Source organism: Hibiscus syriacus, unplaced genomic scaffold (genome assembly GCF_006381635.1).
Source record: "Hibiscus syriacus cultivar Baekdansim isolate YM2019G1 unplaced genomic scaffold, ASM638163v2 tig00011079_pilon, whole genome shotgun sequence".
Classification (NCBI taxonomy): Eukaryota; Viridiplantae; Streptophyta; class Magnoliopsida; order Malvales; family Malvaceae; genus Hibiscus; species Hibiscus syriacus.
The window spans coordinates 1,083,360-1,098,312 of record NW_024062242.1 but is presented as its reverse complement, the minus strand read 5'-3'; the positions used below and the strand labels follow the sequence as shown (position 1 = coordinate 1,098,312).

Genomic DNA, 14,953 nt, shown 5'->3' with positions numbered 1-14,953 from the left:
TTTCGCATAAAAAGACAACCGAAAATTAATTCTGGCCTGACTCACTTACCGTCCCCAGCAGAGTCGCCAAGCTGTCGGAACCGTCTTTCGGTTGGACCCCGGAATTGGTTTCGACTTGAAATGAACTGGGTTGGAGTCGCCACCGACCACTTTAAAACGAATTTAGGTGGGTCGGACACCATCTTACCTGATCTGCGTTGTACCAGAAACGTGTCGAGTTCGGGAGTCGGTTACGGTCAAGGAAGGATAGACCCTTGAACCGCCCTTTCGGTACCAATTAATTTTGTCGGTTGTCTTTAATTGCGAAAATTAAAATTAAAATTAAAATTTAGAAATCCGATTCGAATTACTTACCTTGATCGATTGAGATTATTACTGAAAAGACAAAAGAATATTAGATAGAAAAAAATAAATAAAAATAAAAAAATTGAAGAAAAGTTAAATAAATAAAAAAAACTTATTTTAAAGGTAATAAAATGGAAACGTACGAAGTAAAAATAGATAATGATAATTAAAAAAAACATGATAATAATAAAATAAAATAAGAATTCAGGGGTCAAATTGCAAAAAATGTAACATATAAATGGGGACCGAATTGAGTCGATTGAAAATCCAGTGGCCAAATTGCATACAATGACTGAAACGAATTGCGCTTCAAACCTTGGGGGACGCGGGAGCGAATTTAAATATCTCTAATTGCAAAATGGTCCCCCGTATATAAAAGGTCCAAGAGACCATTTCTGCTCACTTTCAACGTTTTCTCAAAAATGTTATCTTCTCTCAAACGAGAGAAGGCTCTCAATTCCTCTCCCTTGGCGATTTCCGGTCGCCGCCTCGTGTCTCCTCCGCCGCTCCGGCCACCGCGCCGGCCGCCACTGCCGGCGGCCGATGAAAACCCGAACCTCACCAAAATAAACCTCACGTCCCCGTGAACCCAAAATCAACACTCAAATACCCAAACAACCCCCTTATCGAAGTAGATCTAAAGAAAACCCTTCGGTTTTTTACCTTTTCCGGAGACCTTTCGCCTTTTCGGTGGTTTTCTTCTCGGTTCCGACGCGTAATGCTTTTTGCTTTTTGTGTTATGTTTGCATGTGGGTTTTGGTTGGTTATTCTTGATCTGTTGTCGTTTGGTTTTCTCTCGATCTGTTGTTGGTTGTTTGGGTTTCTGTTGATGTGGTGTTTAGTTCTTGCGTTGATGGCCTTGTTCTCGGGCTGGATCGATGATGCTGGTTTACTGTTCGGTGTAGACACCGTTGGTTCTCTGTTGGGTGATCATTTTGTAACTTTTAATAGTCGAGGGACTCAACAAAGAAACACCATATAGTTAAAGGATTATTTATAACTTTTAATAGTCATGAGACTCAAAAAAATATTATCATATAGTCGATGTATCATTTGTGTACTTTACCCTTATATTTAATGGTAGACTAAAGTATAAGGCAGAAATGATTGAATTGATATTTCACGGTCAACAAAAGGCAGCACATAATGAATTGGATTCTCTATAAAATATTATATTATTTTTGTGAATATATAATATAATATTAATGTATAGTCCATTCTAGGTACAGACATTAATGTCCCATTTGCCTTGCATTTCCCCACCACCCTTGTCCACACGTTCCTTGTATAATGAACAAAATTATTGGGATTTTTTCCTCCTTTTTAAAGTTTTTTTATTATTTTTTGACATTTAAAAATCAGATTTGAAAAAGGGCGAAGATAAAAATTTATTTAATTTTTAAAAAATATTTTCTTGGGTTAACTTCAACCTTAAGAATAATAAGAAACATATAAAAAAAACGAGACATAACATTGAAGTATGGGGGAGGACGTTTGAGAGCGATCATACAATTTATATTTTTTATTAATGAAGTAATTTAGTATTTTATATAGTTTTATGATTTTATACTCTTAAATTTTTAATAATTTTTTTTAATATATATGTATATTAATATAAAATTGTGCATTCATTCCTGTTATAAAATTATTTTTAATATCAACTGTTGAAGTGATAAAACAAATATAATCCACCAAATGATTAAAGATTAAATCGATGTTAAAAATGATTATTATAATCATGAGTTTGAAATACTCAAGATTCTAGATGCCAAGTGATTAAGTCCGTTATTTGGAATGCTACTCATGAATCGAATTATTATAATTATTTATGAATTTGAATATTCTAGGGAGTAATAATAAAATTGACCTTTAACACGGAAATAAATTTCTTACTCCGACTGCGTCAAGCTAGTACGGGTAAAGTCTTATGTTTTTCATCTCCTTAACCCCGCCATAATATTAGTTTGCTCTCTCTATTTTACTATTTAGTCAATTAAATAAGACTAAAATTCTGATGATTTCTCATTGTATTCTTCTCTCAAGAAGTTCTCATTATTTGGTGCCTAAATCATAATCTAGGTCTAGTCTCTCATGATGATGATTAGGTGATGATTTTGTCTCAGATTCTTTAACTAATGTTATTGTTTATAACTGCTTTAGTTAAATAATAAAAGATTCTAGCTACATTATTATTTATTTATTTATTATCCGACAATGTCAAACAATTTTGTTTTCTGGCATGAGTTCAGATATACATTAGGAAACAAATATAATTCGTGCAACATTTATTTATAATATGTTATGATTATAAGGTAATACATGTTCATAATTTTATAACTTCTTACAACGTACACATACGGTGCATATATAACTCCTCGAACACGAAATCTATAAAAAAGATTCTTTTGTCGATAAAATTGCTCAATTAAATAGAAAATAAATAACATTTAATTTTTGCTATATATTGTTTCAGCGGACAGATTTCTTTATATATTTGTAGTAATGTCCTTTAGAGTGGTGGCATGCTCAAATTCCCTTTCATTGTGTTGCTATGCATGTGTGATTGTTGAAACTGTTACTGCTTCTCTTCTTTTCATAAACCAAACCCTAAAAATCCTTAGTAGACAAAACCATAACTGAACTAAAGCAAAAGTAAAAATTAAAGCTACCATTGTCCTGTACCCAATCTTCATGTTCTTGCTTTGTGTCTGCTCTTTCATGTTCAAATTTTTAGAAATATCAGATAATATAATTAATATATATTTACTTTTGTTCTGTTTTAGCACACAAATTTATTTATTCGTTTTAGTACTCAAATCTTATTTTGTTTCAAAACCATACATAACATTTAGTTTATATTTCATTTAGTACATCGCCGCTAAAAAACTTACGGGGATATCAACGTGTCAGCATAATATAATGTCACCCATCATTGATTTTTTTAAATGTCACATCAACAGTTTTGTTAATTTTTTAACGGTAGGGTACAAAATTAAAACCCAAAACTAAACGTATGTATGTTTTGAAAATAAATAAAGTCTAGGTACCAAATTGAAACCTAAAACTAAACTTTCAATGATTAGTATTGTATTGAAGACTAATTTCAGTATGAAAACAATACCCATTGTTAAAGATTTAGCTAACTACTTGATGGACAAAACTCTATAAAGGCATGATGATAAGAACAAAAATATTAAAATATGATTAAATAATCACTTTAACTCTTACTTGAATATTTTAGCTCACAATATTTTATTGTGGGATAAAAAGTATTATTCGTAGATGAAAATTGTTACTTAATAAATTATCTTTTTTTTTATTAAAGTCAATAAATAGAAAATGCTCTAAAATAGGGTCTTTGTCTTAAAATAAAATATTGTGGGTCAAGATACTCTAAAGAAACAAGAATTAAAGTAACTGTTTAGTCAAACGTTAAGAGTTGTTTTACTTTAAAATGAAAAACGTTGAGGGTCAAAATACTCCAAAAAGAAAGAAATCAAAATGATTATTTGATCAAACATTAAGATTAATTTTTAGCATTATACCCTCTATAAACTTATTTTAAAGAATTGGAAAGTTTTTTCAATAATGTTTATTGAGAACATTATCTTTTACATTACAAAACAGTGGTAGATATATGTGTTCTTCAGGGTAAGTATGTTTTTACTTTGAAAATCAATTTTTTTTATGTCAGCTGTTTATCTTATTAATGGTTTACTCTAAAATTTTAATTGTACATTTTTTATACGAAAATTTATATATTAGTACATATATTTCCACTTTAAAAATATTTGAATCACTATTGTTATAAAGGAGATGTAATTTGAGAACGTACTTTGGCATTAACTTCTTTCATGAGTTGAAGGAGTGTAAGGTAAACTGAACCTCTTCTCTTTTTTCTAAAGAAATTTCTAATGATTTGGCATGGTTTCTCCTTGTCTGCCTTGAGAAAATTCATGAAGGTTTGGATTCCATCCTCCATTATCACTCCAAATGTGTCTGCTGAGATTCTTGACCCAAACCCTTCATCCCTTTCATCTTCTTCAAAATCTTACCCCCACATCAATATAAGAGAAAACAATCTCATAATTATCAATATATATTACTCATTTAAGATATTAAATACAGGATAAATTACATATATAGTCATCCACATATTCTCGTGATTTTATTTTAGTCATTTAACTTTTTTTAAAATCATACCTAACATTACATTTTTGTTTTATTTTGGTCACTCATTGTTAGAAAGTAAACAAAACTGCTGACGTGATAATTTTTATATTTTTCAATGATGACATGACATTACTTTATGATGATACGTCAGCATCATTGTTAATTAATTTTTTAATAGTGAGTGACTAAAACGGAACTAAAACATAACGTTAGGTATGCTTTTAAAAACATAAGAGTTGAATGACCAAAACAAAACCGTGAAAATAGGTTGATGGCTGAATACATAGTTTACCCTAAAATATATATAAGAAAAATAGTATGATTTACCCCGATATTCAGGTACCAGAAGCAGCTTGGGGGGCAAGAAGACTCATCCTGGCATAAACCTCGGGTCTCCGCCCTTGCTCCTAAGGCTCGTTCTCGATGTATCTTTGCAAAAGAACCTGGAACTGCTGAGCAACCATGGCGAGGCAGTTGAAATCCTTCCGATCGGCTCGTTTACATTCGAAGTTGTTGTAGTTCCAATTGAGTGCTTCCCAAGTCGAGCAAATTTGAGCAACGTATGCAGATTCCAGTTCATGGTAAGGGTTTTGTCTTATATCTGATGGCTTTTTGTTCATTGTGCCAAACCTGTGGACTATTCTCTCGGATATTGATCTTGGGCAAGCTTGAATGAACCTCAGCGACTCTGGAAAAACAATTTCAAATCCATCAGACAAATATGCATTGTTCATATGTCTAAATATATTGTCGATGAAAACAAGTTTATTTCATCAATCGCTTACTGCTATACGGAAAATGGTGGCCAATGAGAACTACGGTTGACGGATGTTTTTATAGGGGAGATGGTTGAACATGAGGATAAAGATAAAGAAGAAGAATGTCTCTAGGTCTTAGAGGTTCCAAACCTTTCATGTTGAAGAGTATTTATAATGACTCGATAAGTGAAGAGGTCAGAAGACTAAATAGATATTCGCTTGGTAGATCATTTGAACTTGTAGATCTTATGCATTGTAGTTGACTTGTAGACCTCTATTCAAAGACTATGAGCTCTAGTGACTCCGATAAGCGAAGAGGTCTATTTGAAGACCTTGAGTCCTTGACTGATGGAGATCTGATAAATTTCGTAGGTATCTAACGGAAAATTGGAAGTTTCCCAGAAGATCCCAGATATATATATATTACCTGTTTTTTGGAGCTTTTGTGCACTGATTCTGTCGAGGAACACCATCTCCTCATCATATTTTTGAAATACTGTGTAGGATTCCCATTTGGGACAACTTATTGAGGAAGATGAAAATGGATCATTTGTTACTGAATCTCTGCAATTTATTGAGCTTCTCCACTCTGAGGAGCTCTTTGATGTTGAGCCGGTTGTGTAAGAATCTCCATAGATTTTTTCATCATCTTTATCCTCAGCTAGTAGCGTCTTAGACTCCATTCTTGGTTCTATGACAAAAAACTTGTCACTTCTTGAAAAATCTGCTTGCACCCTTTGTTTGATTTCTGGGTCACTGAAATTTTCTGCAGAAACAAACAGAAAGTAAGCATCAGGCCAGCATGTGATAATGTTAATAAAGGTTAAATACATGCACATGCATATTACCATCATCATCTTCATCATTGTCCATGTAACTTTTGTCCATTGGTGAGATTATAGGAGTGGGGCCGTCTTGATTTTCATGATCATGCAAATCAGTATCATCATCAGCAGAAGAATCTGAGCAAGGTGACGACTATTCAGTGGAGCAAGTTACATAATATTCATGATCTTCACTCGTGATAAGCTGATCATCATCATCATCATCATCGTGGGGCTTCACGGATTCCTCGACAATGATGTCGACACCATTTCAAGTCTTTCGAAAGCTATTGTCTTGCAGTAAAACAAGTGAATCACCGCCATGAATTATGTCCGCCACAAGGTGGTCGTTTTCCATGAAGTTCACCTTATAGTTATACCTTTCAACGCCATACTCTTGTTCTTCTTCTTCTTTTTCCTCTGAAAACTTGTAATCGTATCCATTTCGAGTCCTGCAAACGAAACAAGGAACAGACAAACACAATAAATTCAAACAACACAAATTCACGAATGAATTTCTTCAATCAACAATGGGAAATCACAGAGACCTTGGAATGAGTGGGTAGCTTCCAACGAAGAAGAAGACATTGACAAGCAAAATTGACAAGGAGTATAGGAAGAGAAGGAGAAGCAAAGATGAGCTTGAGAGATTGTAAAACAATATAACTAAAGCTTCTTTTTGCATATTTTCTTGGGGGTTTTTTTTTTGGTGCTTTGAAATGAGCTCAAAAGCAAAGTGAAGTCTTCGGTTCAGAAAAGAAAGAGAACGATGTGTTCCTTTCATTGGGTTTCATATACTTGGCTTAAAGTAGTCTTCTTCAAAATGACTGATCTGTCCTACGATATCAACTTTACCTCTCTATCATTTTCCAAACACAATTGCAATTTGGGGGCAAATTAGTCGCCTTACTTACCAATAGGGATGAATATCAGATGATAATTTATAAAATTTTAAGAAAAATAAAAATAAATTATAACAAAAAAGTAAAAAAAGTTTAAAATACATAAAATTTAAAATTTAAAATTTTCAAAATCAAACTCTTGATCGATCTTTTTAGTTCTTCCCTCGTACTGATCCAATCAGAAACAATATATCTAACCGGTTGGATTTTTTATTTGTTTTTACTTTTTAATATAGAGTTTATGCTATTCGAGTATATTCCTATAGATATGTTCGAAATATTTCAACCAATTTCTAGTAAGTTTTTCTCTATGAGATGTTAGTAAGCAAAGTTGCATAATACATATACAAAATCTAAGCTTGAGTCTATGGATTTTCATTTTATTAATATTAATTATTATGTGTCTGAATCGATTTCAGAGTTACTAGTAAAGATTAACTTAAGACGAAACATCAAGAATCCAATATAAATGATAATAAGATGAAGAATCAAGGTTTAATTATTTAAATTATCATTGGTTAAAAGGATGTTTGTTATCCTTAAAAGTCTCATGTTGAGCACCAGAGACTACAAGGGTGTTTAAGCTTTCACTATCAAATAGTGTAAAATCTTTAAAATATATACTACCTTATAATCGTCTTATATTAATAAAAAAAATTATTCAAAATATCATAGCAAACATATTGGTAGAGGTGGCAAACGGGTCATTCGGATCAGATTTGGGTCGAGTAATTTCGGGTCTAGATTATATTCAGTTTAATTTATTCGGGTCGGTTTGGATCTGGTTCGAATTTATTCAGGTGTATGGTAAATTGGGTCGGTTGAGTATAAATTTGGGTCAAGTGATTATCGGATCGATTGATTTTTTGGTCGGGTTAATACTGGACTGGTTGATTTTTGGATCGGATTAATATTGGATCAGTTAGATTTCGCGTCAGGTCAATATCAGATTGCTTGATTTTCGATTTAGGTCAAACTTTGGATCAAATCAATTCGAGTTGAATTGATTATGAGTCTAATCAAGTATATATATGATTATTAATATATTCTTTTTAAAAAAATATGTATTCTTATTTGTTAATCTTATCATTTAGACAATTAGACTTAATTTCAATTCTCAATCGTTTAATATTTTGAATTAAATCATCATTTAAAAATGATAAATTAATAATTTAACATAAATATAATCTTATAATACGTGTTAGAGCTTGTTACCAAAATTTTATATTAATCTTTTACGGAAAGTTTATAATGACAATTATTTGATAAAAAAATAAACTTTATTTTCAATTATAAATTTAATATTTTTATTAAATTTTAAAAAATAATACATAACTTTATGTCTTTAATTGTTAAATTTTAATTGTAACGTAAGTAATTTTTTTTTTATAAATATAATATTATTTCTATTGTTTTAGTTGTTTTCAATTATTTTTATTATAAATCTAATATTTTTATTATAAGTAACATAAGTATACTTTATTTGTTATTGTTTCGATCTAACTTTTATTCCTCTTATTATGAAACATAAGTAAACTTTAGTTGTTTGGATTACTTTCGTTCGGATTAATTTCGGTCCCGGTTATTTTCGAATTGGGTTAAATTCGATTTGGATTGCTTTCGAATTGAGTTATTTTTCGGTTCGGATTGCTTTCAGTTCAGGTTAATTTCGATTTGGATTATTTCCGATTCAGGTTAAATTGGATATGTGTTCATATTGGTTTAGCTAAATTTTGGATTGGGTATGGCTCGGGTCGGGTATGGCTTGGGCTTCGAATCAAATTTAAGCATCATGTTCGGGTTAATATCGGGTATTGAATCGAGTAAATCGGTTCGGATCAAGTTTACCAGATCTACATATTAGGTCGATTGGTCAAGTTGTTGTTTATCTTTATTCTTTCATATTTTCTTAGGTCATGAGTTCTATATTTATTATGAGACTCTTTTTCTTTTTCCTAAAGTCTCTCCTTCTATTCCCCTCTAATCTCCTCCATACAGAATTAAGATTAGATTTAGTATTTTAAAAAACTCAAACCACACAAATTCCTAAAAATGGTTTAAATAATAATAAAATTATATTTTAAAACCAATCCCATAAACCTAAATAACAACAAAAATATAATGAAAAGAAGACCAAAACCTGACTACACTAGGGTAGTTATGTTGTATGATATCCTAATATATGATCAAGGAAATGCATTATCGAAAATTTTAATATTTCCGGTAAAGCGCTAATTGAAATATATATTTTTTACCGGAAATGTTAATTTTGCTAACTAATTTCCAGTAGAAAAAAATAACATTTTAGGTATAGTCTAATATTAATATTTTTAGTAGAAAAAAATAATATTTTAGGTAGTGCTTTACCGGAAATGTTAAAAAAATATTAACATTTCCGGTAGCACATTTCATATTAGGTTGTTTTTTCATAGACATCCCGACTACACGCATCTGTATATATACACACAAGTATTGTTTTTTTCTTTTTTGCTTTATAAAAGAATTAATATAAATACACAAGTATTGTTTTTCTTTTTTTCTTTTTTGCTTTATAAAAGAATTAATGTAAATACTATAACTTTTATTAGTAATAAAAAAATATAGTACCATGTAACATAATTTAATTGGGTTCATATAATTATTTTTGGAAAAAACATGTGTAACTTTTTGATTTTTTTAGATATTATGAATATATTTGATTTATTTTAGAATTTTATAAATTAAATTAGAGTAAAGTACACAAATGATATAAAATGATCTCTTGATTATACGACACTGTTTTATTGATTTTCTCGAATATTAAAAAATATAAATTGATCTCTTAACTATAAAACATTATTTTTGTTGAATCCCCGACTATTAAAAGTTAAAAAATAATCATCTGACTATTCATAAGTTCCAAACTTGTCCTTTTTTGTTAAAAAATTAATGGTCTTCTGAACTGGACGTTAATATGGTGACAGAGATATGATAAAATCATATTTTAATGATGTCTATCGGCATCGTTGTTGCTTTCAAGCACTGACTCAACGTTATAATGTTACAAGCACTTGTTTGATGGTATAATGTAAACAGAGACTCGGTCAAAAAATACATCTCAAACAGTTATGAGATCATATTTTATCATATCTAAATGAGCATGTAACATCCAGCTTACACGGCTATCAATTTTTTAACGAAAAATGATAAGTTTAGAACATATGAATAGTCGGATGATTATTTTGTAACTTTTAATAGTCGAGACACTTAAAGCAACACATCATGGTCAAAAGATCATTTTTGTATTATACCCATTAAATTACGGCCGATCGACTTATAAATCATTACACTAATTTTATTTTTTCTTTTTGTAAAATTATAGTCGTAAAATTAATTTATAAATGTTTTGTCGTTACACTAAATAGTTGATTGATAAATTCAGATCGAATTTTATAAATATATATATTATAGAATGATACTTTTAATTTAATTTTTTTTATTCATGATATTAAATTTTAATATTTTTATCTTGTTACACTAATAGATAGTTATTGATTTAATATTATTTTAGGAACAATTAGAACTTGAGATATTCGTTGCCTCTGGTCTAAATTATGAAAAAGCCTTTTAAATGTTGATGTGTTGAAGTGTTTTTGAGGGCTTTTTGTCTTGGAAATATGTTTGCTGCATGTCCTTAACTTGGTTCCCAAGGTTTTTTCCCCCAGAAAAATGCTTAGGATTTTTGTCCCCCACTTTTCATTTATTTATTTAATATAAATAATTTAAGATTGTTTAAGACTCAGCTTGTTCATCAAGTTATTGTCTACTTATTGGAAAAGAATTAACCGAATGAATAAAAGACTGGAATCACCTCACTTCTGATTCAATAGTACACCCAAACTTGATCGGGTTCTGCCTAGAATCCGGACCATACTAATTGAGATCAAATCGGGGAGACATGGATGGATAGAAAAAGCAGCGAATGGAGTAGTCGTCTTTTGGAAATTTAAAATTTTCATATATTTAAGTTATTTTTGTATTTTTTATCGATAATCTATTTTCATCTCCTAAAATTATAAACTCATATCTCCTAAAATTATATAAACTCATATTTTAGAAGTTTAATCTCTTAACATAAATTCATATGTGGTCAAACTAGGGATTAAGTCTTCGTTTGGAAGTGCTCTTCCAACGAGTTTTTTTTTATAAATAAAAATACCGGTTTTTTTAATTTCTTGATTTTAGTCAATAATCACTTTTTAAACATGATTTTTTAATTGAAAATGAATTGTTTGGGAATGCTTATATGATTTAAACGGAACTTTAAGCCAAAAACACCTCCAAAAATATTCCTAAATCATTTAAATTCACTTTAATTTCATGTCAAAGATTAAAGGTACAATTGAGAAGAACGGATAAAATTGAGAATGTGTTTGATTTGAGAAATGTTATTTAGAATATATTATCTCGTTTGATTCTATCGTATTAACTAACGGTTATAATATAAGATTATTAATATTAAATATTATTTTGAATATAGGGACAATATCATCATCATCATCATATTTTGTATCATTTCATCGTAGAAGTTTATTATTTTATCAATTTAATACTTTTTAAATTAAACCTATAGTTTTCACTCATATATTTGTTTAATTTATTTGGAATAATTTGTGGGCCAATTTTTCTAAACCTTTTGTTTACTACAAACCCAATCTCTCAAGCCGTCAATTGTACATAGGCTCTTAGTTATTGGATCAGATAGGATTGTGAAAAGCTTGAATTGTGTCCAAAGATTAAATGAGATTTGCATAAAGATTTGCCAATGATAAATGGTCCAGATAAAATTTGGCACCTATACACGTGAATGAAAATCAAATAAAGATCATGTCACATGGTTGTCATGTCATACCATGCCATGCAAAAAAACATAAAGAGATTTTATCAATATAAACTTGATATATTTGTAGGAAAAGTAAAGCTAGCTCTGCTTTTATCAATAAGGTTTTAATGCCAATTTTGTAAAAGTAGTAGGGATTAGTAAGAAGCATGGCTAACTAACACCCTTCTCCACCTCATCCACTTCCTATATACATTGGTTTTTGAGTCTACTATACTTGGATCCTTGAACTTGCCCTTCATTTGCTCATCAACTTCACCTGATACGTAGAGACGAAGTTATGCTTTATCCCGGAGTTATTGTCTTTATTAAAATATATATGTGGATAAATATATATTTAGACCTCCCATTTTTATTTATTTTGATTTTTCTTACTAATTTTCTATTATTAATTACAGTTTGTCTTCCTTCAACTAGTATCTTGACTCCGTCCTTGTTAATATAAATTAGCTGATCCTATTCCCATATTTAATAGGATAAAGAGGAGGTAGGGTAGTAGGCTGTCCCCAATGCCAGGTTGAGAGCAGCTTCCGTGGAAGACCTCCGGCATTATGAATTGCTCACCGTGGGACTCGATCCCACGACCACAAGGTTAAGAGCCTTGTTAGTATGTGACCCTAAATGTAAAAGGCAATGCATGAATTTTTTTCATTTTATGGGACCCTCAGGTTCGTGAACTTTACTTCCCTCATTTTTTTGGGATAGATTTGATAATTCGTATATTCATATCATATTCATATATATTGTTTTAAAAAAATGTTAGGGCTAGTTCATGCATTGCTCCGGGAGACAAGCAAATGATTTAGTCAAAAAGGTGTCAAAGAAGAAAGATTTTGATTGGGAAAGAGTAACAAAAGTGGCTTTAGAAAGGGTTTAATAAGCTCTTAACTATGTTCACATTACCCCCATCCTCTTATAGGCATGGCCCAACTTCCTTTTGTGCACTGCATTTGCCCCCTTTACTCTTTTTATTTCTCACTATACAAAATAAAATAATTTGAAAATCTTTATAGCAAATAATTAGCCCTAAACATAAATCCTTAGGTTTTGTGTCCTTATAAATATTTTGCGAGTTTAGGGTTTTATTTTTTTTCCTTCCACGTGTTATACACAATTATAACCATTTATTTTATTTCTGTTTTGAAAATAACCATTTGGTCCATCTACCCATGGAAAATACACAATTTCTATATGGTATTCTTTTATCAGTCTCACAAATACAAACTTAATATAATTATTTAATACATTAAAGCTAATATGGGTTTTTAGGAATTTTATAGTTTTTCGAAGAAAAATAAACAAATTAAAATGTTGTTAATTGAGTAATCGATGGACTCCTCAACAGATTTAACATTATGTTCTCCAAATGTTTATGCTCAAGTGGGATCATATGTCCATATACATGTCCTACATGTCTTGGGATATGATTTTGAATCTCATCAACAACGAACAATTTTATTTTTATTAGTGAATGTTCTTAAATGTGTCTAAAAATACCATGCCATATATATTACAATGCTTTTCATAATATATATGTATGTTTGTAACTTTAATATTTTTCAAATTAGAATATAAATTGACTGTACTTTGGGTTCTAATCAAAAGGTGAATTGAGAGAGAAAATAGGTATAGGAATGGATGAACAAGTGGAGAAGAAATTCCATCATTAAGAGCTAAAGACATACAACATGCCATGCTTTCATGTTTTATTCGTTGTTTGTTTCTTCTAATATGTCTATGATGTGGAATTTGAAGTCTCAAGGACTAAAATAGTATTTTATCTGTACTCAAAAGAAATATAATTTTGTTTGATAGTATGAAGTGATTATAAGATAGTATTTATTCAAAATTTTCTTAAGCAATTGACAATACATATCCTGTGATTACAAATACAATTGTTCAAATTTAAAACTTTCAAGAAAAAAATATTTTTTTTAATAAAACGGCTAAATATTAATAATAAGTTGGTCTAATGGGCTAAATATTGTTTATAAGTTGGTCTAATGGGCTAAATATTTTTTTTTAATAATAAGTTGATTACAAATACAATTGACAATATTGATTTGATTTTGTTAATCTTGTTTATTTAATAAAACGGCTAAATATTAATAATAAGTTGGTCTAATGGGCAAGGGCAGAACTAGAAATTTATTATAGTGGGGGTTAAAATATTTTTTATTTTTCATAAATGTAATTTCTTTTTAATTGAGGGGGCGTGGTAATTTTTTTTAAATATATAATAATTAATAATTCCAATGTTAGTGAGATGAGATACTAGATTTCTTAAATAATATAAGAGGTTTGAATTGTGACGTTTGTGAATGAAACAAACTAAGTTAGGAGGATTGCCCTTATATGGACATTTGCAAAACTCGATCTAGATTAATCGATCCATATCGAATATTGCAATAGGATGCATGAAATCTTATGTACGTATCACTTTGTTCATTTGTCGGGTTTTCTTAGACAATTAACCATTGATTTTTTCGTGATTAACTAATGTCTAAAATGTAATTGAAGTCTATTCGGAAAGGAACTGATTAAGATTGCTCAACCTAAGAACTTACTTTTGTTAAGTTTAATGCCCCAAAAGCCCAAAAGCTTTTCTATTTTTACTATCGTTTTTATCTTCATTTACTTATACGAGCATTAGAGACTAAAGTTTAAATTTAGGGAAAAGTACACATTTATTGCCCAACTATTACTTTTACTCTGTTTCAGTCACCTAACTAACTTTTTAACACCATACCTAATATTCTGTTTTTGTTTTATTTTGGTCACTCGCTGTTAAAAATTAACAGAATTATTGATGTGATATTCTTTATTTTTTCAATGATGGGGTGACATTATCTTATAATGACATGTCGACATTGTCATTAATTTTTTTAACGATAATGACCAAAATAAAACCAAAAGTAAACGTTAGATATAATTTTAAAAAAAAATAGTTAAATAACAAAAGCGGAATAAAAATGATAGTTAGGTAAAAGAAAAACTAGGCAACTTAAATCAAAATGAAATACATTTGTACAAAACTTCATCTTCGAAGATTTTTTTAATAGTATGGGGTGA

At 30.0% G+C, this 14,953-nt stretch overlaps 1 protein-coding gene across 2 annotated transcripts; it reads right to left on the bottom strand.

Annotated features, from left to right (window-relative positions):
- Positions 1-4,257: 4,257 nt before the first annotated feature.
- On the bottom strand, positions 4,258-6,864 carry LOC120204604. 2 transcript variants are annotated; one of them, XM_039204667.1, is made up of 5 exons: positions 6,649-6,864; positions 6,125-6,552; positions 5,704-6,042; positions 4,846-5,206; positions 4,258-4,395 (listed from the first exon to the last, which is right to left on the bottom strand). In XM_039204667.1, exons 2-4 carry the CDS (start codon positions 6,162-6,164, stop codon positions 4,926-4,928), a joined length of 660 nt encoding a protein of 219 aa, XP_039060598.1. In that variant the 5' UTR covers positions 6,165-6,552; positions 6,649-6,864; the 3' UTR covers positions 4,258-4,395; positions 4,846-4,925. The 2 variants fall into 2 exon arrangements, with proteins under 2 accessions (XP_039060598.1, XP_039060597.1); XM_039204666.1 differs by lacking the exon at positions 6,649-6,864 and having other exon boundaries at positions 5,704-6,043; positions 6,123-6,625.
- Positions 6,865-14,953: the final 8,089 nt, after the last annotated feature.

Bases quoted from the DNA above. Each gene is read 5' to 3' on its own strand.
- LOC120204604 (XM_039204666.1), bottom strand. From the start codon at position 6,164: ATGGACAAAAGTTACATGGACAATGATGAAGATGATGATGGT. The intron at 6,044-6,122 runs AATATGCATGTG...TTTGTTTCTGCA, and splicing joins ATGATGAAGATGATGATGGT to GAAAATTTCAGTGACCCAGA. The intron at 5,207-5,703 runs GTAATATATATA...TTGTTTTTCCAG, and splicing joins ACAAAAGCTCCAAAAAACAG to AGTCGCTGAGGTTCATTCAA.